The 24,102-nt window shown below is 43.2% G+C and overlaps 2 protein-coding genes across 3 annotated transcripts in view; one reads left to right on the top strand and one right to left on the bottom strand.

Moving 5' to 3' along the window:
* Gnai3 (G protein subunit alpha i3) overlaps window positions 1-8,082 on the top strand; it is a 42,388-nt gene extending 34,306 nt beyond the window's left edge. The window contains exons 6-9 of the mRNA XM_059266082.1: window positions 804-933; window positions 1,318-1,471; window positions 5,744-5,954; window positions 6,046-8,082. Of these exons, the coding sequence (XP_059122065.1) occupies window positions 804-933; window positions 1,318-1,471; window positions 5,744-5,934 (475 nt within the window). The 3' untranslated portion in view covers window positions 5,935-5,954; window positions 6,046-8,082. The remainder of the gene's footprint in view (window positions 1-803; window positions 934-1,317; window positions 1,472-5,743; window positions 5,955-6,045) is intronic.
* Window positions 8,083-15,599: 7,517 nt separating this feature from the next.
* On the bottom strand, window positions 15,600-23,110 carry Gnat2 (G protein subunit alpha transducin 2). Of its 2 annotated transcripts, XM_059264959.1 has the most exons (9): window positions 22,993-23,110; window positions 21,012-21,054; window positions 20,617-20,755; window positions 20,114-20,137; window positions 19,807-19,964; window positions 18,192-18,320; window positions 17,848-17,977; window positions 16,427-16,580; window positions 15,600-15,871 (listed from the first exon to the last, which is right to left on the bottom strand). In XM_059264959.1, the coding sequence occupies exons 1-9, from the start codon at window positions 23,108-23,110 to the stop codon at window positions 15,681-15,683; spliced, it is 1,086 nt and encodes a 361-aa protein (XP_059120942.1). In that variant the 3' UTR covers window positions 15,600-15,680. The 2 variants fall into 2 exon arrangements, with proteins under 2 accessions (XP_059120942.1, XP_059120943.1); XM_059264960.1 differs by lacking the exon at window positions 20,114-20,137 and having other exon boundaries at window positions 20,614-20,755.
* Between the last annotated feature and the right edge of the window lie 992 nt (window positions 23,111-24,102).

The following is a 24,102-nucleotide window of genomic DNA, read 5'->3' as shown; positions in this document are numbered from 1 at the left end:
CTTGGAAGTCTAAAACAAATCTGGACTAGAACATAGTGTGTGAACAGTTGAGGCTTTGCTGCTGCTGATTAGGTTCAAACAAGATATAGTATTGAGAAATACTGGTTAAGTGTATTTATTTTTGAGACAGTCTTGGCTGTGTACCACAGGCTGGCCTTGAACTTGCCATTCTTCCTCAGTCTCCAAAATGCTGAGATTATAGTCATTGCCCCCAAAATTGGCACAAGGATTTTAAGAAAGTTATTGATCAAATTCTTAGAATCCTAATATAAAATTTATTTTTTTCCATAATTTTCCTTATATGCTTTTTATTAACACAAGGCAGATAGACTTGGGACTCAGAATGCAAGTTGGGTGTGCACAAACAAGCCAGTTTGAGAGGCAGCATAGCGGGCTGAGGCAAGTCTATAGAAACTGGAGTTGGTGTGCCAGGTGGTCTAGGGCAGTGCCTGGCACCACGGCACACACCCAACAAATACTGGTTGTTATGGCTGCAGTTGTCTTATGCTGTACTGGTCAGCTCTTCTTTATCCTTTCCTTTCCTTCCTTCCTTTAATCCATTTTTAGTTCTTAACTCTGCTGACATTTGGCACATCTAGTGCATGTTTTGAAAGGGAGGAGGCTCAGCTGTGGGCTCTACTTTTAGCCACTGACAATTATTTAGACACAGTTGATTTGACCCTTGTCTTTTCTGTTATAAATGGGGTTTGAATGTGTGATAATGGGGAAGTTCTTAACCGTGACAGACTAGAGAGAAATATAAATGTGACTTTGCTGAATCTGTGCTTTCTTTCTTTACTCAGAATGTTTGATGTAGGTGGCCAAAGATCAGAACGGAAAAAATGGATTCACTGTTTTGAGGGAGTGACAGCAATTATCTTTTGTGTGGCCCTCAGTGACTATGATCTTGTTCTGGCTGAGGATGAAGAAATGGTATGTTGAAGCTTTGGATAAAAATCCATCTGATACATCTAGGAAATGAACATAACTCCCAGGAAGATAGGTTGCCACTATTTACTCACTGAAACCAAAACTTAATGCCTTTTATTTTCTTGTCAGTGAGGTTAGATTTCCAAAACCATTCCCTGTTTGCTCTTGGTAACCACATTATGTGGACAGAGTGCATCTTGTCAGCTACCCCTTTTCATCCCCTAACCCCAAGAATCACATAAATCAGGATTGACTCAGCTTCAAGTTATGTTAATGCCTAACTTACTTCCATGAATTCATTTTGCTGTCTTAAACCTCTTGGTATGTAAATTAATCTGCTTTTCATTTTGCTGCTAACTTGTCGTCATAACCCTGTTTGTTTTTCAGAACCGGATGCATGAAAGCATGAAATTGTTTGACAGCATTTGTAACAACAAATGGTTTACAGACACGTCAATCATCCTCTTTCTTAATAAGAAAGACCTTTTTGAGGAAAAAATAAAGAGGAGCCCATTAACGATCTGTTACCCGGAATACACAGGTAAAGGTCAAGAGGTCTTGGCGCTGTGTTTTAGGTCAGCACTGATGACTCACACATTCACTGACAGTGGGCGCCGCAGTAAGCGTCTGAGTAAGATCCCTTCACTTCAGAGCAGTACTTTAGAGGCCAGTGTCCCGATTTTTTGAGGAAAGTAAAGTATAAAGATTAAATTTTAGCATATGTTCAAAGAGATATAAAAACAAAATCTCTTAAGAAACTAACATTAGTTCCAGAAAGAAATTCACAAATAGCTTTATAATGTAAATATATATTATCAGAAGTAGAGGTAGTAGATGGAGCCAGTGTATTCTTTCTCTAGGGGCAGTAACAGTTATGTGAGTTATTAAAAGGAAGTCATTAGGTAGAATACAGCATTTCGAGGAGGGGAATCGCATGTAAGACAGTGTGGAGGCTAACAAATGGAATATGGCAGTAGTGGAATTTAAGTGGTAGAGGGATGAGGCCCGCCTTCTGTCTCCCTCCGACTGTGGCCGTGAGGAACCCGTGAAGAGTTTCAGTGGGTACACACTGTAGGACGGTGCTCTAGCAGCAGTGTGGTGAGGGCAGGAAAGTGCTTAGTAAGGGCCGTCTCAGGATACAATCAAACCTGTTGGCAGGAACCAGGAGGTGCATCCTAGAAGCCAAGGGCAGGATATAGGTGGGTCTAAGAACGAAATTCAGACTGAAGTCATTGCTGGGCACCTCTCTAGTGGAGTGACCTTCGTCCTTACCTCTTTCCTCAACTCCACGTGTATTCTCTCTTTCCTGTCCACTCACCAACCTTGGCTGTTCAGTTCTAAGATGAAAGATGGCGTTGCCACCATTTCTGTGTCTCCTCCGTTCAAACAGTGAGGCTGCACTGGGTTGCATAACCTCAGTTCAAGGTCCTAGGAAAGGACTGTGGTTATGGATAAAGAAGGGAAAAAGCCGTAGGCCTGTCAGTTATTTGAGATTAGGGATCACAAACAAGGATGCAGGACTCTACCACTATGAAAGCTGTGAAAGGTCCGAGTTAGCTGTTTCCATGGAAGGCTCTCATTATCTGAGACACGTGAGGAAGTCAAATGTGTCTGCACTTCTGTCTCCGTTGAATGCTTTTGCTATGGTCTGAATTCATACTTAGGAGTGTTGGTTTAGCAGGATCTGTGGAGTAACCACATAGAGATGGCTTTTAGGTAGTGTGATATGTTAGGAACATAGGGAGAGGTTAGATTTTTTACACACACACACACACACACACACACACACACACATTTGAGAACATCAGTAATTAACATAGTGGAGAATGGAGGAAGTGACTGGAAAGAGGAATATAAAATGAGGAGAGAGAAAAAGGTAAGAGAAAAATGCTAGCTATCAACAGGAGAGAAATAAAGGTTTGTAAAGGATATAAAAGAAAAGAATCAGTATCTTAAAAAGTAAGGGTAGTGGGCCAGTGAGATGGCTCAGCAGGTAAAGGTGCTTGCTGCAAAGCTTGATGACCTGAGTTCAGTCCCTGGGACTTATATTACAGAAGAAAGAACTCACTCCTGAAAGATGCCCTCTGACCAGCACATGTACTCTGTGGCATGCATGAGCCCGTATACATACACCCATAACTGCTCATAAATAAATTAGTATAATAATTTTTTTTTTTTTTTTAAAGAAAGCAAGGGACATGTTTTCAAAGTAAAGAGTAGTGAGTGGTCAGCAGTATCATGTGCAGATAACTGTCCTGGAACTTGCTTTGTAGACCAGGCTGGCCTTGAACTCACAGAGATCCGCCTGCCTCTGCCTCCCAAGTGCTGGGATTAAAGGCGTGCGCCACCGCCACCCGGTGAGCTGACTGTTTTTAAAGAGTATGCAAGTAGAATGGAGAGAGAAGTGCTAGGTACGCAGGTAACTAAGAGAACTAAAGACAAGCCTAGGCTGCCTGTGACCAGAGGGATCTAAAGGGGAGAGAGAGAAAATGTTCATAGGCTAAATGGTAATCCCATAACAAAAGAGAAGAAGCAGCGGTAATTGAAACAATGTTTACAAGTAGGTGGGAAAAGAAAGAATTAAGATTCAAGTTAGCATAAAGGAATAAGCAAATTGTGGCATATGTGTAGAGTATTAACTTAGTCATAAAGAGAACTAAATATCTTGGATAAACCTCAAAAACACTATGCTAAGTAAAAGAATCCAAACACAAAAGTCACATAGTGTGTGGCTCCTTTTATATAATGTATCTAAAATAGGCAAATCCTTAGAAAAAGGAAGCATGTTTTTGGGGTGTGGGCATGTTACTTAATGATAATAAGAGTACTTTGCTCGAATGATAACTGGAACTAGGGTGATAGTGGTTATACAGTGTCATGAATATACTAAGTGTTTCTAGAGTAACATACTTAAAAATGGTTAAATATCTATTTGGTGAAATTTCTTTATCATTATGGGGGACATAGAAGGATTGCTCAATGGTAAAGATTACGTGCAGCTTTTACAGAGGATTCAGATTTGGTTCCCAGAACCCATATGTTGGGTTATAACCACCTGTAACTCCAGTTCCAGGGGATCCAGTGCCCTCTTCTGGATTCCACAGGCACCTGTACACGTGCATATACCTACACATAAAATTACAAACAAACAAAACTTTAGCATTCTAAAAAACTTTATTATATAGGGCTTTGATTCCCCCACCCCAACCCCATTTCTGAGGGTGCAACACTGGCCTCACCACAGAGCCTTTGGTTTCCTTAACCGCATGGAAGATCCCTCTTAAACCAGAGGAGAAGTACTCGAGTTCTGAACTGTTGAGGGATAGTTTAAACCCTTTGGCTTTAGGAATGTTAAGAATGTCATCTCTTCAGAGTAAGGAACGAGAGGTGAGAATTAGATGTGTTTGTAGAAAGTAAACAAGTTGAGGATGGATTAGAAAGGTTGACGTTGATGTTGAATGGCTCACTGCACACAGGGAAGATCCTTCGATATCACACCATTTTGTTGTGAACTTCAAGACTGTTTCCCACCGACTTTGTTCTGAGACTTAAGGATTCCTACAGTCCTGGTTTACCAGGCATCAGTCTGTGTTCTTACTGGATAAAATTCTCTTTTCTCGGGGGCTGGAGAGATGGCTCAGAGGTTAAGAGCACTGCTTGCTCTTCCAAAGGTCCTGAGTTCAATTCCCAGCAACCACATCGTGGCTCACAACCATCTGTAATGAGATCTGGTGCCCTCTTCTGGGCTGCAGGGATACTTGCAGACCGAACACTGTATACATAATAAATAAATCTTTAAAAAAAAAAATTGTTAAAAAAAAAAAAAAAAAAAAAAAAAAAAATTCTCTTTTCTCTTACTGTCCTTTCTAATTTAGAGGCTTTCTTTCTGATTTCAAGAAGTATGCTTTAGGCACCTACAAAGTATTCTTCCTTTAGTTCTTTATTGTATGTGGTATTCTTTCCCAGTCCTCAGTTGATACTTCTTGTCATGCTGGATCTCACTGAAAATAGCCTCTGGTCTATGGAAACAGCTGCACGTCGTCTTTATAGTTTACCTGGCGTTAAAAGGCAGTTTCTAAGTCTACTAAAGGCTTCCCAAGGCCAAGAGATGGTATAGAAGGTACATGACTAGTGCTAGTTATAAATACCGAAAATAAGGCTTACTGTTGATCCTCTCTTGCCCCTCCTCCTTAAACAGCAGCCGCTCCATTGAGATGGAACTCACCCTTTAAAGTGTGCTGCTGGCTGTGTGCGAAGGTCATGCCTGAGTCTTAGCACTGGAGAGGATGCAGGAGGTAGGAAAGTCAGGAGTTTGAAGCCAGTCAGGGGTGAGAGAGACCCTGTGTCAAAGTGTGTAACTAGGGTCCCACTTCTTTCCCATCTGCTAGTTTGTCTTTGCATTTGCCTCTTGGAAAGGATTTTGAAGTGAATGCTTTACCTTTTTGGAATCCTTATTTCAGGATCACTCCAAGGGGCAAAATGTGCTGTTTTCAACAGTTGCTTTCTATAGAAATGGACCCACTTACTCTTCTACCTCCTTTGTATACTGTCTATATTTCTTTTTCAGCTGGAATGTAAATGAAGAGGAAGTGAAACTTGTTATTTTCCTCATCCCTTGTGTGTGATGATTTTATTTTAGTACAGTGCTAGTCTGTTTTTATGAAGAATCTAATGATTATAGAAAATCCTAATGACAGTATGTTTGTACCCGATTGTGTTGTGCTGCCTTTCTTAAGTAGATACCGATGGCCTCACTCAGCTGGGTGCAGGCAGCTTTAGAACTTGAGCTGACAATGTTGGTTGTCTGTGTCAGGTTCCAATACATACGAAGAGGCAGCAGCTTACATTCAGTGCCAGTTTGAAGATCTGAACCGAAGAAAAGATACCAAGGAGATCTACACTCACTTCACCTGTGCCACAGACACCAAAAATGTGCAGTTTGTTTTTGATGCTGTTACAGATGTCATCATTAAAAACAACTTAAAGGAATGTGGACTTTATTGAGAAGATGGCCATAGTAAAAGGTAAAATGTTAGACAGTTTAGTTACAGTGGTGTAGTGGTGTGTTTTGCCTTTGTAAATGTTTCTCTAATTAACAATGTTCTTCTTTTTTAGCTACTACAGTGAGGAGTGTTGAGACCAGACATCATCATCTGCTGTGTCTTGAGTCAGCTACAAGCATGACGGGACCAGGGAATGGCAGCAGCATGCAGACTCTTAGCACTCTTTAACACAATCTTCTGTATTAGGGAATGTTTAGTTGGCATGAGATGTTCAAGTCAGACATTGGAATTGGAACAACTGTAAAGTGTGCGTGACTCACCAAGGCATCATTGGATTTTATAATCTCAAATGTTCAGGGCATATTGAAGTTGAGGTGCTGCATTCCAGAACTTAAATATGTAGCTTACTTTTTTCTTCTTTTTAACAAATCACCAGTAGTTAATTTCTAAGGTTTTTCTCATTAAGAGAAGAAAAACTAAAAAAAACCTTACTTGTTTGCAAAAGAATCTTCTGAGAACCCGGTCTTAACTATGCACATGATGTGAGCAGACATCTTGAAAATATTCCTCTTAGTAGGAACTGTTTGTTTTTAACTCTTGGTACAGTCAGGTGTAATATTTCCATAATTAAAATTCTTCCTGGTTATTGGGACTACATTAATACAGCTTTTCTGAATGAAATCTATGTTCCTGTCATGTTTACAGTGCCATGGTGGCTTCTAAACAGCAGTTACTTTGGAGAGCTCGACAGTCTGCTTCTAGCTCTTATTTCTTTAAGCTTATGGTGGAAGGTTAATCTTGTTATGCTGATTACCAAATTACTAGATGAGTACTGACGTAATAAGGCAAACTCCGCTTCTTGACAGACACACCCAGGATGACTGTCAATTAGAGATGCAAATTGCTAAATTGAGAACCAATGACTTGCTGCTACAGATCTGCTAAACTGACCACTTTGATTCTTGCCTGTTTGTCTCAGTCTTGGGGAATTTTGTATAAGGTGCCCCTTGTTTTCCATCTTTGTGGCCTTTTTTGTTGGAAGACATCTAAAATGTATTAACAGTGCATGCTTTTCCTTTGTAAATGTGGTGCCAAATCCCTGTTCGCCATCGTTTCTACTGTAGCCATGTTGTAGTAGTAATCCTCAGTCAGTATGTTCTTTTTCTAAAACTTGCATTTTGGGACTTTTTTCCACTTTGTCATGTGTACAGATTTTAATCTGTTACAGTTGGCAGCAGTATTAAAATGGTGAGTAAAGAGTCCAGGATTGCTCCTGCTTGTAACTAGTCCTTTCTGGAAATCCTGTCTTCTGTTTCCTTTTCCTCTGCTGAGTATGCTTTGGCCTTTGTCTGAGAGTGGGTTTAAATAGAAAGAGGTCTCTGAAAGTCTAGTTCCTTGATGTAATAGTATTATCAAATGTAGGACTGAGGGCTTTATGTCCGGTCTATGTACAAGGGATATGAGTCATAACCCAGCTTCCCGATTTACATGCTTGTGAGAGCTACAGTCCTTCTGTACAGTCTATAGCAAATGTCATGAAACACTGAGCGGACCACTGAGGGATGGCAAACAGAGAAAATGCGTTTGAGCATTTCAGATCAGTAGTTTGAGCAGTGCCTTTTGAGGTCCAGTCTTTTTAGGTTGGATCCATTTCATCTTTTGATGTTACCTCCTACTCATTTAAAAGGTTGGTGGTCAGAACTGCTTCAGAAAGCAAGCCACAATGACCAGTGCCCTTGCTGGCAGCTTTAAAAAGTTTTAATTATCGTGGGAAATCATTATTATGCAGACAGTATAACTATTATCTGACAAGCATTTCTTTAGGGCTAGGAAAATACCATCTGTAAGAAAGAAAAGTCTTGATTTCAATCAGCAATTGACTTAATTCCACAGTGTAAGGGGTTCATAAGTCTTACTCTGAATTTGTCTTTCCTTTATTGTATTCTGTAATATAAAAACATCCAGAAATGAGAACTAGTGAAATGATGTTTTCATAACTTTTCTATACTTTGGGTTTAATGAAATGGTCTTGATAATTAAAATAATAGATAATCCAAATTTAATTTTACTGTAGAATGCATTTTGTATTTTCATTTGAATCTGTCTATTTTTTAAACCTTTCTGTTAATTAAAAATAGAAATTCTCTACTTCTTTGCCTCTATATACCACTTTTATTTACTTTCTGTTTACATGAAATCATTCTTACTATCCAGGTACCTTCCTTTAGAACAGAAGGGAGGCAGTTTGAGTTTTTAGAGATGACCTGGTCAGGGGAGGGAGGGATGCGGAAATCACCTAACACCGTCTGAAGAGACTGACTTCTTGGCTGTGGGCTGTTAATCTATAAATTCTAAAGTGTTGCTGTTCAGCCACACTTTCAAATCACTAATTTGTATTTTGAAGAACATTTCTTAGGCAGAGTCAGAATGTAGACGTTGAATATCCTTTGAGCCTGGAGGAAAAAAGATTGATACTTAAAATGAAAGAAGCCAAAGGTTTCATCTGGAAAATGCTGGAGTTTTGTGATGGATAATGTTCATTTTGAGGTGGCCAGACCTTTGGACTGTCTAAGAACTCATCTAGAAGATTACTGTCTAATGAATAAAAAGCAGTAAGGGAGCCGTAGTTGGGAGGTCGGCAGCCATAGCCTTTGTTGTTGATAGCCATAGCTTCTCCTGAGTGAAAGCTTGGGCAGATAGGAGGCATTCTCCTAATGGACTGTCTTTCCTTACCTAATCAGTTCTGCCTTGTGATACTACACCTTCTGCCGTGAAGTTCCCAAAACTATGACAGATGTTTATCAGTGGATCTTGACATAGTATTTTCATCTTGGATAGTTTGAGTTCTAAATTGTACAGCTCTGACTCACAGTATCATTTAACTGATGGGTTGTTACTGTTTACACGTTGCTGAAATCATAGAATAAGTGGACCAATTAAAAAAAGTTTCTTTTTAAAATTCTCAAATATATTATTATACATGCACATAGACTTTTTAGCCAGAAATAACTGCTGGCTTCTTTTTGGTTTTTCAAGATAGGGTTTCTCTTTGTAGCAGTCCTGGCTGTCTGTAGACCAGGCTGGCCTTGAACTCACAGATCTCCACCAGCCTCTGCCTCCCGAGGGCTGGGATAGACACATGTGCCCACCACCTGGCACTGCTGGCTTTTCTCATTCATTCAGCACGTGCCCTTTCCTGGCTGCTGTTGCTGGCTGTCATTGTGGCTTTAGATGGTGCCGCTTTGCCCTGACTGGTCCCAGTCACATCCCTGTCCCTCCGGTTAGCACTGCTGCCGACTCCTTGGTGGATTGAAGTCACATAGAAAGTAAAATCAGTCTCGTTCTGGTTAAAGAACTTCCTTGGACTTTTCCCTCTTCCAGATGTTGAGGATGTTGATCACAGTCCTCTGGTTGAAGCTAAATAGCACTCAGGTTGGTGGATGTTAGTGTTTGGGTATCGTGCGTTTCTTATATGGTTGCTACTAAACTGTAAGGAAAATGTTATCTTAGTTTCTTTGCCTCTACTGCCAGGTAATTATTGTGTTCTTCCTCAGGCTCCATAGTATAAACCAGAGACCTGACCTGGATCAGACACAGCTCTCCATGTCACTCTGTGACCACTGTACATTATTATATTGTTTCTAATAAGCACAAGAGAAAATACAGGACATCTAGAGGCTTGCCATGGAAACTTGGTTTCGATATGAATTATTAGAAGCTAGGAAACTGATTTCCAGAATGGTTAAGGTCTGTGTTCCTTCATTGTATTTTATACACACACACACACACACACACACACACACATGAACACATACACGATTACTGTTTTTGACCTACTTCTGTGGAGGACAACATACTTTAGAATGAGTCGGGCTGGGTGTGGTGGCGCACGCCTTTAATCCCAGCACTCAGGAGGCAGAGGCAGGTGGATCTCTGAGTTTGAGGCCAGCCTGGTCTACAAAGTGAGTTCCAGGACAGGCTTCAAAGCTACGCAGAGAAACCCTGTCTCGAAAAAACAAACAAACAAAAAAAGAATGAGTCAGGGTAGTACAGTTATAGGGTTGTTGTTGTTTTTTTCCCCACCTAATACCATGCCTGACACAGCTCAGATCTTCTCAGAAATAAGAGGTGACACCTGGGGTACATGATTAATTTTTGCAGATTCCCTGACTAAACTGAACTAAATTAAAACTCACAAAGACATCCTGGGAAAATGTGGGGGTTTTTGTTTTTGTTTTTGTTTTTAAATACTAAATTCCTTGAGCAACTTGTGCCAAAAGAACAGGACAGACTAATATTAGCAAGAACACTATTCTTTACAGACCATGCATAATCTGACAGTCACTAGTGAATGACAGGTTTTTATTTTATCAGTAACTTAGAAATACTCCTGGGTGTTAGGGAGTGACTCAGTAGTTAAGAGCACTGACCGCTCTTCCAGTTCCCAGCACCCACAGGGCAGCTCATAGCTATCTGTAACTCCAGTTCCTGGGCTTGTAACACCCTCTTTTTTTTTTTTTTTTTTTTTTTTTTGGTTTTTTGAGACAGGGTTTCTCTGTGTAGCTTTGCGCCTTTTCTGGAACTCACTTGGTAGCCCAGGCTGGCCTCGAACTCACAGAAATCCGCCAGCCTCTGCCTCCCGAGTGCTGGGATTAAAGGCGTGCGCCACCACCGCCCGGCCAACACCCTCTTTTGTAGGCACCAGGTGCAAGTGGTGCACATACACACACACACACATAGAGAGGCAAAACACTCATACACAGGAAACAAAAATGTCTTAAAATTTTTTTGTAAACTTATTTTCAAACATGCCTTTAAAGTGCCTTTCATACAGACAATTGGTGTGAGGAATGTTGGTTCAAAAAACACTCCTACATCTTAGGTGCAGATTATTTAATTTTTATACAAATTTTCAAAGGCGTTGGGACATCCAAACATTTATTTCTACTTCATTTGTGTAAATTTATTTATGCAGTGAAAGGTTTAAAAATCCCATGACAAGTGACTATATGTAGTAACAGATGAATACGCAGCACTTACAGGGATCACAAGGTGGCAGAAGTAATCAATAATTAGTGACACATTATTGCAGTGTATTAACATTGGCCAAATTGATTTTGTGTGATCTGGCCTATCATATCATCTTCTACCTGTCTCCAGGCCCACCTCAATATTCTTTGGGCTACTCAGACATTTTAACTGAAAAGTTTGTTTATCAGATTCCCCAAAGATAGAATACAAGAAATTACTTTTTATCTTTGCTCATGTGGGACAAAAGTCCTGAGACCTCTGAGAAGTCTTAGGAGACTGGGAGTAACTTGAGTACTGGGTTCTGTTCTGAACAGGTCATTTTCAGTCTTACATTCCTCTTGTGTTGTCCAAAGATGGGCTGCACTGAATTACTGTCTCCAGGTGTGATAATCTATCATTTGACCAGATAGAAATAACATTTGAAGATGTATTTTAATGTGCTTTCTGATAATCAGGATTATACTACACTGCAAAAAAAGTAATGTCTTACAACACGTGTTTACAGTAGCTGGTGCACAGCATTGCTTCCATTTTGAGGACATGAATGTTTGTTGATCCTGAATTTCTGTTTTTTTATGAAACAGGGTAAAGGTCTTTGCTTTATATTTCAACCATCTTTATTTTCTATTCACACTGGTGTGTTCCCTTCCGCTATCTCAGTATGCCTGTCTGACCTCCCAGAGACTTCACGTTGTTAACAGGCAGCACCCCCAGAGGCTTTAGCACTGGCAGGCCCTGGCCAACAGTGAAGTCCTCCGGGGGCTGTGCTGGGTAGAGAGGGCAGTGGGAAGTAAGCGCTCTTCACCCTTCACCTTCTCCCAGCATTACCAGCACAGATTGGTCTACGGCATATCTCCAAGTAGAGAGTGGGGTTGAAATGCTGCTGTGGCACCTTCAGGACAGCAGGGAACAGTGATTCGGACAGTGTAAGTGTTGTGGTCAGAGTAGGAACTCTTCAAGGATGTGTGTCTTTCTCTGAATGTCTGGTGCTGCTTCTGTGTATCATTCATTTACCCACAGAAAGTGTACTAGCACATTGCTGATTATTTTTCCATTATTTTTACTGCAGGAAAGAATACGTAACAAGAACTCCAAGTTTTATAATTAAGTATATAGTTGGATAACATTAATATATTCCCACTGTCGTGAAATTTATTTCTTCTCCTAGTTGTAAGCTCTACATACTAAATAGTAATCCCCAGTTCCTTCTTCCTTCCAGGCCCTGGTAACCGTCATTCTCTTGTTTTTCATGCTTTTAAGTACTGCAGATAAGTAGATTTATACACTATTTGTCTTATCGTGTCATCATAGTATTAACCTCAACTCATCAGGTTGATGTGACATTTTAGTAGTCTCTATCCGGGTTGTCACTTTAATCATGCTGTGGTAGGGAAGTGCCTCACAGTCTGCTATCCGAAGGCTGTAAACAGGAACTCAGGCCATCAAGCAAACAAATTTGTTTATATTTTGTGCTAAGTTCAGTTTGGGAACCTGTTTATCTTAGAGAGTTCCTTCTGAATACAGCATTCTAAGAACTAAGGTCACAGTAGATGCCAATAGGGCTGGGTTAGTGAGAAGATTCTGCTGGCTTACAAGGGATATGACATCTAACAGTGGTGACTAATGTCAATTTTTAATGAGGCAAAAGAAAAAACAGCAGACTACATGGTGTAGATTTGGTTTTAGGCCCTTTTTGTGTTTTTACACAAAAGGCTTTTCATGTACATAATCAAAATAGGCTCATTAGCCTGGTTGTTCACACCTTTAATCCCAACAACTGGGAGACAGAGACGGGTGGATTTCTGTGAGTTTGAGGCCAGCATGGTCTACACAGCGAGACACCGTTAAAAACAAAAACAAACAAACAACCAAACAGGCCACTTACGTAAAAGTAAAGATTGCCTTTCTCTGTAGTCTGAAGAGTGAAATGGAGGGGCAGTGTCAGCCTGCCAGGCCACGCTGGGTAAGGATCGATGGCAACACCAGCCGCGTCCCTCTCCTCGGAGGGGAGTCCTGGCCAAGTTCTGAAAGTCCGTTTGACTTCTAAGGTACAGATGAGTGGGTGGCGGGGGCCCGCGGTGTTAGGTGGTGTATGTGACCGCATCCTAACATCAACTGAAAACCTGGAAGACGGCCCTTTCGGGAGTCACTGTTTCCCCTCCGTCTGCCAAGAAAACAATTTGGTGAGATGTGCGTGCAAGGATGTGAGTTTGTGAGCCAGTTAAACATTAAAATATCCGTCAGAAAACAGGAGAGGGTTAAAATGCAACTCTGTTTTTGGCTTGAGAATTTTATTGTTCTGCCAGAAGTCCTATTCCACTGGCTCTTACACTAGAGGGCAAGTTTTGTGTGAATATTAGTAGCCAGAGATAAAGAGAAGCAAAGAGGTCAGTGCAGTCCGGAGGGGAGGCAAATGGAGTAAAGCTGTTTGGGGCCTGAATAGACGACCATACTCTGGGTTCTGGTTTTTGAGGCAGGGTCTCATTCTGTATTCCTGGCTGGCCTGGAACTCACAGACCCTCTTGCCTCTGCCTCCAGTACATGCTGGACTTAAAGCTGTGTGACAGTACTACTGGCCCTAACTCGGTTTCTTAAGTTGGGGGTTCAAAAGCTCCAGAGTCAAAAAAAAAAGAAGGGGTTGGGGATTTAGCTCAGTGGTAGAGCTCTTGCCTAGAAAGCGCAAGGCCCTGGATTTGGTCCTCAGCTCCGGTTCAAAACAAAAACAAAAAGCTCCAGAGTCTACAGATCAAATTGTTTAATTCGCTTGTTTCCTTTGTAAGTCTGAATTTTATCTTAGGCATTTTAAAGCATTCTAAGGGACAGAGTGATGGCTCAGTGGTTTAAGAACACTGGTTGCTCTTCCAGGGACCTGCGTTCTGTTCCCAGTACCTGCATGGTAGCTCACAACCATCTGGAACTAGTTCCAGGGGTCTGACAGCCTTTTCTGATGTCAGTGGAACCCTGGCTTACAAGTTCTTCACAGACATACATGCAGGCAAAACACTCATACACATAAGAATGAATCTTTTTTTAAAAAAGCATTCTGAGATGGGGGTGTTGGTGCATGCCTGTAGTCCTGCTCTTCACCAGACGGAAGCAGATGCATCTCTTGAACTCACAAACTCAAGAGTGATTTTGGCAGTACAATGAGACCCCATCTCATAAAAATGGGAAAAGCAAAATATTGCTCTGAAGAGAGATCCATAGCCTTCCTCATCCTGCTATAGGGATTCATGATCTAAAACACTCTCAAAAGTCATTGTACACTGAGTTAGAATGGACAGATTGGTGATGGCTGGGGCGTGCCATTTAAAGTAGTCCTTATATTACCTTTTCTGTAAGTGCTTTGCCCAGATGGGGTTTGTTTTTTATTTATTTTTGTTTTAAGGGTTTTTTGTTGTTGTTGTTGTTGTTACTAATAGCCATACCTAGAGTAGTTCCTATGGTAATTCTGGCAGATTGGGGTGTGCATGTGTGTTCGTTTGCTCATTCAGACCATTAAGTGAATCCTCATTTCAGTGGTCTCAGATTGGTTCTTTGGTGCATTTCAAGCTCCTGAGGCTGGCTGGCTCTCTAGTATTAATATTGCTGGAAGCAGCTAAGTGTGAATGGGTGTTTCTGGCAAGGAGCAGATTTTCGTTTTAATTGACACTTTCTTTTATATACTAAACCATGGATGCCAAGTGTCTTTCCTCACTAGTAGTTGTAAATGCTAAATCTATACATGGTTTCACCACCTCCTGTCAAGATAAATGCAAGCTTCATTTCCCCTCAGAGGAGTTCAAAGGAATAATTTATCCCCGGTTTGTTTGGGAAGATGTTTGCAGCCAGCCTCACGTGGACCCAGCTGCAAAAATTTCCAGTGCCTAAAGCAAGCTCAGCAATCGCTTTTGTTCTTGTGAAGCATGTAGCAGTTGGCATGAGAATTCAGATTGCTCTCTTGTTCGGATTCTGTGATACAGAAGTGGCGGCGCTGGAGTCCTAAGTGGGAGTATGTTGATGTCCTCAAATTCAGCCAGACACTCCTCTATAGCTAAGCAGTTCTTTATAGAGAGAAAGGAAGCTGTTTGGGAACCAGGGTAGGGGAGAGAGATCATTTGTTTTTTAATAAAGATGATCATTTCTGAATGAGTGCCTTCGAAATGAGTAGGCTCACATCTCCTCTCTAGTGATCCAGGTCCCTGAGCTGAGGCATATTGATCTGCTAATAGAAACCCAGGGCCAGGTTTAATTTTTAATAGTTCATCGCTCATTGTAAGGAAGATTTGCTCTTACACTTTGAGATAGTTTATTTTAATGAGCAAGTGTGGAAATCCTTCAGTTGCAGCCTTTATGGGCTTTCTGTGGCCAACCACAGCAGCTTCCTTCCATGTGTTTTTCCTTCAGTTAGGGTTGTGCTCTTCAGAATAGCCCTGTGAAATAGGGAAGGAAGTTACCTTCATTATACAGATGGGGGAATTTTGCTTCAGAAAATGAAGTGTTTCAGTTGTGCTGAGCAGAACCAGTACTGGAACCTGGGTCTTAGGATCCTTGCCCATGCAGTCTTTAAACCGACTAGCTGCACTACTTGAAAAACGCTTGCAAGCATGCCTTCTGTATCTCCAACAGAATGGGCTTAGTTGTCATGTCCCGGTACTTGTTGACTAGTTTTCTGCACGAGGTCTTTCCGATTCTCAGCCTGCTTGTAGAATGTATACCTGAGGGGCTGACTGAGCATTAAAAGAGCCCACAGTCCTTGAGGTTTTCCTTGATGATAATGTCTGTGACTGCATCGAACACAAATTTGACATTCTGTGTGTCTGTAGCACAAGTCATGTGACTGTAGATTTCTTTGACATCTTTTCTCATGTTGAGGTCAAGGAACTGGCTCTTGATATAATTCCCAGCGTCCTCATAGGAGTTGTTCCCTGGTTTTAAAAAATTAGTGAGGTGGAATAAATTAGCCTGTAAGGGCTCAATTTTTAGGTGACTGATTTGCTTCTTGGAGTATTGTGTTAGACAAATATGGTCAGCGACTGTCATGAGGAGTGAGGATCTGTGGTGCATGCAGCTTACTGTGGGGAGTGAGGACTCTGTGGTGCATGCAGGTGACTGGGGAGTGAGGGCTCTGTTGTGCATGCAGCTGACTGGGGAGTGAGGGCTCTGTGGTGCATGCAAGTGACTGGGGAGTGAGGGCTCTGTGGTGCATGCAGGTGACTGGGGAGTGAGGACTCTGTGGTGCATGCAGGTAATGGGAGTGAGGGCTCTGTGGTGCTTGCAGGTGACTGGGGAGTGAGGACTCTGTGGTGCATGCAGGTGCTTCTTACTTGAGTTAAACAAGGGAATGGAGGAAAAGTCTCCATGTCTCCACTTTTGCTTCTGGGTAGGTATCCTTTAAGGCAAAATCCTTTATATGCTTTTGGCCTGTGGAATGAGGTGGTCCCATCACTACATCACTCTTGTCTGCAGCAGTCTGCACCTACCATCATACTCCGGAAAACAAATACTGAGGTGGACTTTCTTAATTTTCTCCTCAAAGAGGTCCTTCTTGTTGAGGAAGAGGACGATGGAAGTGGCCGCAAAGAACTTGTGGTTACAGATGCTGTTGAACAGATGCAGAGACTCATGCATGCGATTCTGGGGAGGCAACATTGTGGGAAATAGCAGATCAGCTTGTGGGATAGATGTCTGTTTATTCCTGTTCTAACTGAACAGCCCAGTGTTCCCAATATAAAAGGAAAGCAGGGGATCAGATCATCTGTTTTTACTGTGGTGAGGTACAACCAAACATTCAGATCTCCTTTCTGTCATTTTAATAGCTCTGATCTGAGAGAGAGTATTAGCAGCCCAGAGTCTCAGTTTCCTTATAGAGTTAAGAAGGCTAAAGTGGATGTATCAGTGGTATCCATCATAGCTGGCTATAGGAATACCTATGTGTGGAGATCTTTAGCTGCCAGAGTCTAGGTAACATGCATAGTGCTGCTGTTAGGCCGAAACCAGGCCCAGTTAGCACTTCTTTATTTGCATCTCCAAGATGATTTTGCTAGGCCTCTGTCAGGGGATCCACAGGTACGGGCTGCAGGATTTCCCAGTGCCATACCACCAGAACCTCTTCTTTTCTCATAGCTACTTTGAGAGAGAAGGAGAGATGTGTCTGCAGAATCCTGAGTTAGCTGGTGCCCACGTCAGGTGAGTGTTTAGGGAACAAGCCCTTTAGGGACCTGAAGTGTGCCATCAGCTGACTTGAATTCCTTTTTGTCAGGTAATCAGGGAAAACTGACTTGTAGCCTTTCTTCACTGTTAATGCTCCTGCTGTTGATACTTGAATACCTGGTAAACTGAGGGTAAAATGGAATCGACCTTGGAACGTGAATAATGACATCTTGGCTACAAGACATCTTGGCTAAAAGGTACAGAGTGTTCTACTGTGAACGCTACTAAATCTGAAGTGAAGTAGGATAGACCAAAGCTGGAGTGACTTAGGATAAAAGCTGTATTTTCTGTTGGGCATCTGGCTAGCAAGGAAATTAGTGTTTTCACATCGTTGATGTCTTTATCTCGGACTCAAGAGAAGGGAACTGGCATATAGATAGACATCTTAAGTCCTTGCAATGCCTATTTCATCTATCTCCTTCCACTTAGCCTCACTTCCTCTTGAACTTTGTGATGGCCATGCAGTGCTTGCACTCCTAATCTCAGACCAAACTCGTGCTCAGGAAATTTGGAGTTTTGAAGTATTAACTTAGAACCTGCAGCAGAAAAGGGGGTTTGTGGAGTTAGAGATTGCTCTCTGCTAGGAGATGTCTGGGCTGCCGGTCTTAGCCAGTTGGGCAGTGGAATGACAAGGTTTAGAGAAGGGGTCATGAAAACCAGCCCCACTGAAACTGGAGTAAATGCCACTCACCACTTCATCATCTTCCACCAGCACCATGTCATAGGCACTGAGAGCCGCACAGAAAATGATGCAGGTGACTCCCTCAAAGCAGTGGATCCACTTCTTTCTCTCTGATCTCTGCCCTCCCACGTCAAACATCCTAAGGGAAGAAACAGCTGTTCTCATGGGTGTGACCAACATGTGACTCATTTGCCTTTGGTATTCATCCTGAGAGGCGGCTGCTTGGGGCCAGTTAGTAGCAAAATCAGAAATAGGAGAGGCAGGAGGAGGAGGACAGTAATCGGATTGGGCTTCAGCAGAGGCCAAGAAACATGCTATGAGACCTGAGATGCCCCAGGGAACTGAATGCTGACCTGAAATTCAAATCTTTAACCGAAAACTTGGTTTCAATGATGCCTGTGGTTTTGACTCTGGATCGAAGCACGTCTTGCTCATTAGGGAGGTAGTCAGGGTCTGTAATCCGGTCTAGCTGGTTCAGGTAGCTAGCGAGAAGAGTGGCGTTGGTGATGTTACAGTCTTCAAAGTCAAGACTAGAAGAGGCGAAGGGTCTCCCCCTGAGTCACACAGCTAATACAGTGATGGAAGCAGGACTGGAGTCCACAGCACGGAATCCAGGATCGTGCAAGTGCTTGAGAAGCGGGAGGGCAGAGGGCCACACCCACGTGAGGCAAGTGTCCTGCCCTAAGCCTTTCAATAAGACTGTTCAAATACGTGTCCCAAGTTCCATCAAGAGACAGGAGTAGATTGAAAGAGACTTTGAAGACACAAGATAAGGCAATGTGTGGACCTTCTCTCCTCAGTCAAACTGGGGAATATGAACACTGGTATTTGGAGATATTAAGGAGTTATTGAATATTTAGGTATGACGATAGGATTTCTTCTTTGCATTTTAAATACATAATGTAATTGTCAGGACGAATTGATAGCTGCAGGGTACTTTAATCCAGGGAGGGGGCGTAAAGTGAGCTAAGAGTGGCCATGAGTCAACTGCCAGCCAGATGGTTCACTGTGTGTTCCACTTTCGTGTGTGCAGAAGTTTTCATAAGAACATGAGGAAGTTCACGAAGGGTAGAGAGAGGGCAGATGTGAAATACAATGACTTAATATGGAGAAGGAAGGAAAATTGACGTGAATGTCTAATGTACACTATGTATTTTCACATTTAAATTCTCACTAAATCTTAGAAGACTTTGAGATTTCATGCCCCCACTTTACAGATAAAGGAAAACTTCAGAGGGATTACTTGGGAGACTGAGGCAGGAGGACTGAGTTTCAGGCCAGCTTTGGCTACAGAGTGAGACCCTGTCTCAACCCCGAACAAGAAAGCACTGTGGCATACTATAAAACTCAGCTTTGTCCTCGTGCCGACCTGGACCCAAGTGCAGCCTCTGCTGTTTATGCATAGCTTTGCCCAGTTCACTAACTTCTCCGGACTGCAGGTTTTCTACTAGAAAATGGGGCTCATGGACCTTGCAGGCTAGTGTATAAACAAGGGCTATATAGAGTATGTTGTGCACCTAGCAGGGACAGAACCTTAGTAAGGGAGGCTTCCAGAAACTAAATGATAACATAACACGGGTCTGTGTGGTCTTACAGCTCATGCCCACTTCTGATACTGTACTGTTGGGGGCTGATAACTGTGTCCCTTATCTTATTGGAGCCAGCTCTGCAAAGTTGATGGGTTTCCTAGTGTCTGACCGTCTTCCTTTGGTTTGCCTCTTGAGATAGGACCAAGGGCTGCTAAGCGGGGCCTCTGTTTTGAATTTTGTGTCTTCAACTTCATAGGCTTCAGGGAGGCAGTAGAAAGGACTATAAAACAGTGGGAACTGGCAGATGTCCCCACAGCCTTAAGCTCAGTTTGTGTGGGTCTGCAGCTCCCACTACCTGGAACTTAAGGCTGGGTGAGATTTCTCCTGAATGGCATCCCCGCCCCCTGGCCCCCCACGCCCCATCTCCCCAGAGTCTTACTAAGATGCCGAGTCATTGAGCTGAAACTCTGCAGCTCTGTCAAAGCAGGCTTGAACTCCACTGTCCTTCCACAACTTCCTGATGACCTCCACCAGCTCAGGAGGCATGGTCCCCTCCTCCGTGGAGTCCGCCAGGTTGTTAAGTTGTCGACCGGCATCCTGTGTAACCCAGAAAGGTGGCTGAGAATGAGCTAGGAGAAGTTAGGGACTTGCCAGGAGATTTCTGGGGATTTACAGAATGGGAAACACTTTGTGCTGCTACCAAAGCCTGAGGCAGGACAGTCTCGGGGAAGGTGCAGTTTAAGGACACATGCTAATTTACTGAGCGTGCTCTCCAGATGTAGCCAGCTCTGGGATGCCTAGAGGATAGTCCCAGGTGACCCTTCAGGTTTTAGACTTCAGATTAGGCTGAAAGTGGACGGCTAGAAAATACAGGTCCTTTGCTGCAGGGACTGGAAATGTAAAGGCTACAATGGCCCTGAAATACACACCCTAGTGTATTTCAGTGTATAAAAGGCTAGTAGATTAGCTTATAAAAGTCCCGTGGCTAGGGCAAGAAGCTCAAAGAGAGAATTTAAGTGATAAAATAAGATTAGAAGGCAAAAAGATGCTAGGAGTCAATTTTGTAAGCATTTGTTATAAAGGTAGAGGTTGTTTACTCTCCCAGGACTAAGATGATTTGAAGCTTAGCAGATGCGATTTGAGTTACACGGAACTTTTTCTTACCCGACTTTCCTTGTGGTTTGTTGGTTTCTTGTCTATTTCTTCTCCTGCTTCCACCCTGAACCAGATAACATTAATCACGTACCGCACAACTTGGTTCAGCATAGTCAATGCCTAGTGTGGACATGGCTCTGATGATGGCCAGGATGGACTGCAGCACGTTCCCATAGATGACAGATTTGAACTCTAGGCATTCTTCGGGTGAGTATCCATCCTGGTGAATGATCCTTCAAGGAACAGACACTAAACTTTTTAGCAGGACCTGAGGAACCAGACCTAAGGGATTGGGACTCTAGGGGACATCAGGGTCACAGGAATCCACCTGTATTTCTACTGCTGTCTCTAAGTGCAGGGTGAGGAGAAGGACATTAAAAATCGGGTCCTTTAGTCCAGGGTTCCTTGGAGCTAAGGACCCTTCTGCACACATTGACTCTGGCTCCTGCTCCCCCACCTCAGTCCTCCCGGGCTTCTGTTGCCACTCACTTCATCTGCTTGACGATAGTGCTCTTTCCTGACTCTCCAGCACCTGGAAGGGAAATGGCCATGCTGTCAGTTTCCCCCAGTGGTCCAGAAGATGGTGTGTGAACAGTGTTTCCGGGAGACTTATTGAGAGACACCCTGAGCTCAGGCCATTCGACCTGGACTTAGAGCAGTTTGTCCCCATTAGCTATTTACATCGAGGGCTAGATTTTCTTTTTTTTTTTTTTTTTTTTAAAGATTTATTTATTATATATAGAGTGTTCTGCTTGCATGTATGCCTGCATGCCAGAAGAGGGCACCAGATCTCATTATAGATGGTTGTGAGCCATCATGTGGTTGCTGGGAATTGAACTCTGGACCTCTGGAAGAGCAGCCTGTGCTCCTAACCTCTGAGCCATCTCTCCAGCCCAAGGGCTAGATTTTCTTTCTTTCTTTCTTTCTTTCTTTCTTTCTTTCTTTCTTTCTTTCTTTCTTTCTTTCTTTCTTTCTTTCTTTCTTTCTTTCTTTTTATGGCTGCCCTATGCACTATAAGCTGTTTAGAACCTTTCCTGGTCTCTACCCACTAGAGGCTACTAGCTTCCCACTCTTAGTTGTGACAACCAAATATCTCCAGACATATCGTGTGTCCCTGGGACTCGAAAGTCTCCCCATTGGGAACCACTGATAGACTCATAGAAATTCCTTTAAAATATTCACAGTCAAGTAGAAAGAGCTGGGGCTCTTCATCGAGACACTTTTTCCCTACCATGATGGTGTCTGTTGTAGCCAAAACCTTCTAATGTCCTTATTTAGGCTGGCCTCTTGCCCACCAAGAACCCAGAGTCCTTCCAGGCCTCTGCTGACCTGATCCCCCAATCTCCTCCCACCTTGCCTGTGCCGTTTCTTCTAAGCTGCTTACCCTGGACCTAGACAATCTGTTTAGGCTTAACAGATCTGTCCCTACAGCCTCTGTTCCGGTGTAACTCCTGAATTCCTCGGAGCCTTGGTCTTGGAGCCTCTGTTCTGTGTAACTCCTGAATTCCTCGGAGCCTGGGTCCAGCTTACAAATAGGCCCCTTTAGTGTGTCTTTGGTCTTTACTGCCCCAGTCTCCGGGTTCTTTATGGAAACCTGTCCCAGGCAGCCAGCTTTCTGCTCCATAGATCCAGCGATCCCACTTCAGTAGTACCATTGGTGTTTTTGTTTCTTGTGTTTTTGTGAGCAGGCCAGGTGTCAGTTTCTTATTTTCTGTTGAAGCCGTGATCGGTTTCCACGACTGACCCACGGAGGTGCTTTTTCATCCCGGCACCAACCAGTGATCTGCTTAGAATGCATCAAGCTGATGAGCCTTCCAGATGCCAGGGGCTTTAGAGCAATTGCTTAATAGAAAGCCAGGAGGGCATTTGTTAAAGGCTCTATCTTCCCTGTGGGTCTCCCCTCCCTACCAGGTTCTCCAACATTTATTTTGAGAGCAAGGAGAAGGACCCAGTATACTTAGCAGAAACCAGTAGGCTTCTCCTTGAGACTATGTATTGCTACTGTGTGGTGGCGCTTTATGAATCCATTGCTGAGAGAGAGTCCTGTTTACTTATTGTATGCCACAGTTCTCTGACTGGAGATCTGGTGTGTGCCTGCCTGCATGGCCAGGGTTCCAGGTAGCTGTTGAACAACAACAACAACAACAACAACAACAACAACAACAACAACAAAAGGGGTTGTTGCCGTTGGGTGGCCCAGCTTTGTCCTTGCACTATTCCTAGTCAAGGAAAAGTAAAACAATTCCAGTGACCCCGACATGCTGGGTCCCCTTGGGGTGACTGCAGGCTCCATATTAACTTAGCTCTAAGCTCTGTTTGGTTTCCTAGCTTGAGACTGGACCAGGATGAGAAGAACACGCCTGGCCTTCCCCTCTCCGTGGGGTTGCCAGACCCCATCAACCCAGCCGAAAAGCAAAGAGAGTGGTAAATAATCTTCCCCTCCGCTAGTTCGTCTGCCCATGCCACTCACCAAGCAACAGCAGCTTGACAGTCTTGGCTTCCTTATCAGCATCCTCCTGCAGCTTCCTTTCCAGCTCCTTGGACCTCTTGGCAAGTTCTTTGTCCTCAGCACTGATTCCACTCCCCATCTCTGCCGTCTCAGAGAAGAACCGCTTTCTCCAGCTCTTAAAAGGTTCCAGTAAGGTTCCTGTCTGTGAGATAGAGAAAAAGAAAAACTAGCTTGGGATAGAGGAACAGTCTCTCGCTCCCATAAAAGTTGAGTGAGTGTGGACTGCTGGTTCTTGCACCCTGCCTACCTCTTGAGACACTCTACTCCAGCTGGAGAACTACTTCTTTAAGCTGGGGATGTCCCCTTTATGTCTAGCAGTATGACAGGGCAAGCCAATTAAAAGCTTTGCCAGTCAGTCAAAGGGCAGACTCTAAGGTTCTTTAATGAGATGATCTGGGTTCTGACATAGTAGGGTAGAATGCAGGTACTGGAGCTCTGGGAGGACATGGCTACCTCCTGTCTTCTGAAGAGCTCATCCCTAAGAGCCTCTGTTCCTGTGGATTCATTTGCATTGGAGAGCTGAAGGTTAAGGGTATTCCCCAAATTGAGTCTTCAGATTACAAGGTCTTGGTTTTAGGGAATCAAGGGGATAGTCCTGGCAAAGACTTGTCTGCTCCAGGGGCTATTATTGTTCCTTTGCTTTGTCCTGGCTCATTTCTCAGGATTCCTAGCACTTGTGAGTGTGTGTGTGTGTGTGTGTGTGTGTGTGTGTGTGTGTGTATGTGTGTGTGTGTGTGTGTGTGTGTGTGAGAGAGAGAGAGAGAGAGAGAGAGAGAGAGAGAGAGAGAGAGAGAGAGAGAGAGAGAGATTCTTTTGTTCTTGTTGTTGTTGTTTGAGACAGGGTTTCCTGACTGTCCTGGAACTCAACTAGACCAGGCTGATCTGGAACTCACAGAGACCCACCTGCCTCTGCCTCCCGAGTTCTGAGATTAAAGGCATGGGCCACCACCACCTGACACTTTTTCTTTTTTGGGGACAGGCTTTTCTGTGTATCCCTAGCTTGCTCAGACCAGGCTAACCTCGAACTCAGAGATCCACCTGCCTCTGCCACCTGAGTAAATGCTGATACTA

Source organism: Peromyscus eremicus, chromosome 6 (genome assembly GCF_949786415.1).
Source record: "Peromyscus eremicus chromosome 6, PerEre_H2_v1, whole genome shotgun sequence".
Classification (NCBI taxonomy): Eukaryota; Metazoa; Chordata; class Mammalia; order Rodentia; family Cricetidae; genus Peromyscus; species Peromyscus eremicus.
This window is presented reverse-complemented; position numbering and strand designations above follow the sequence as displayed.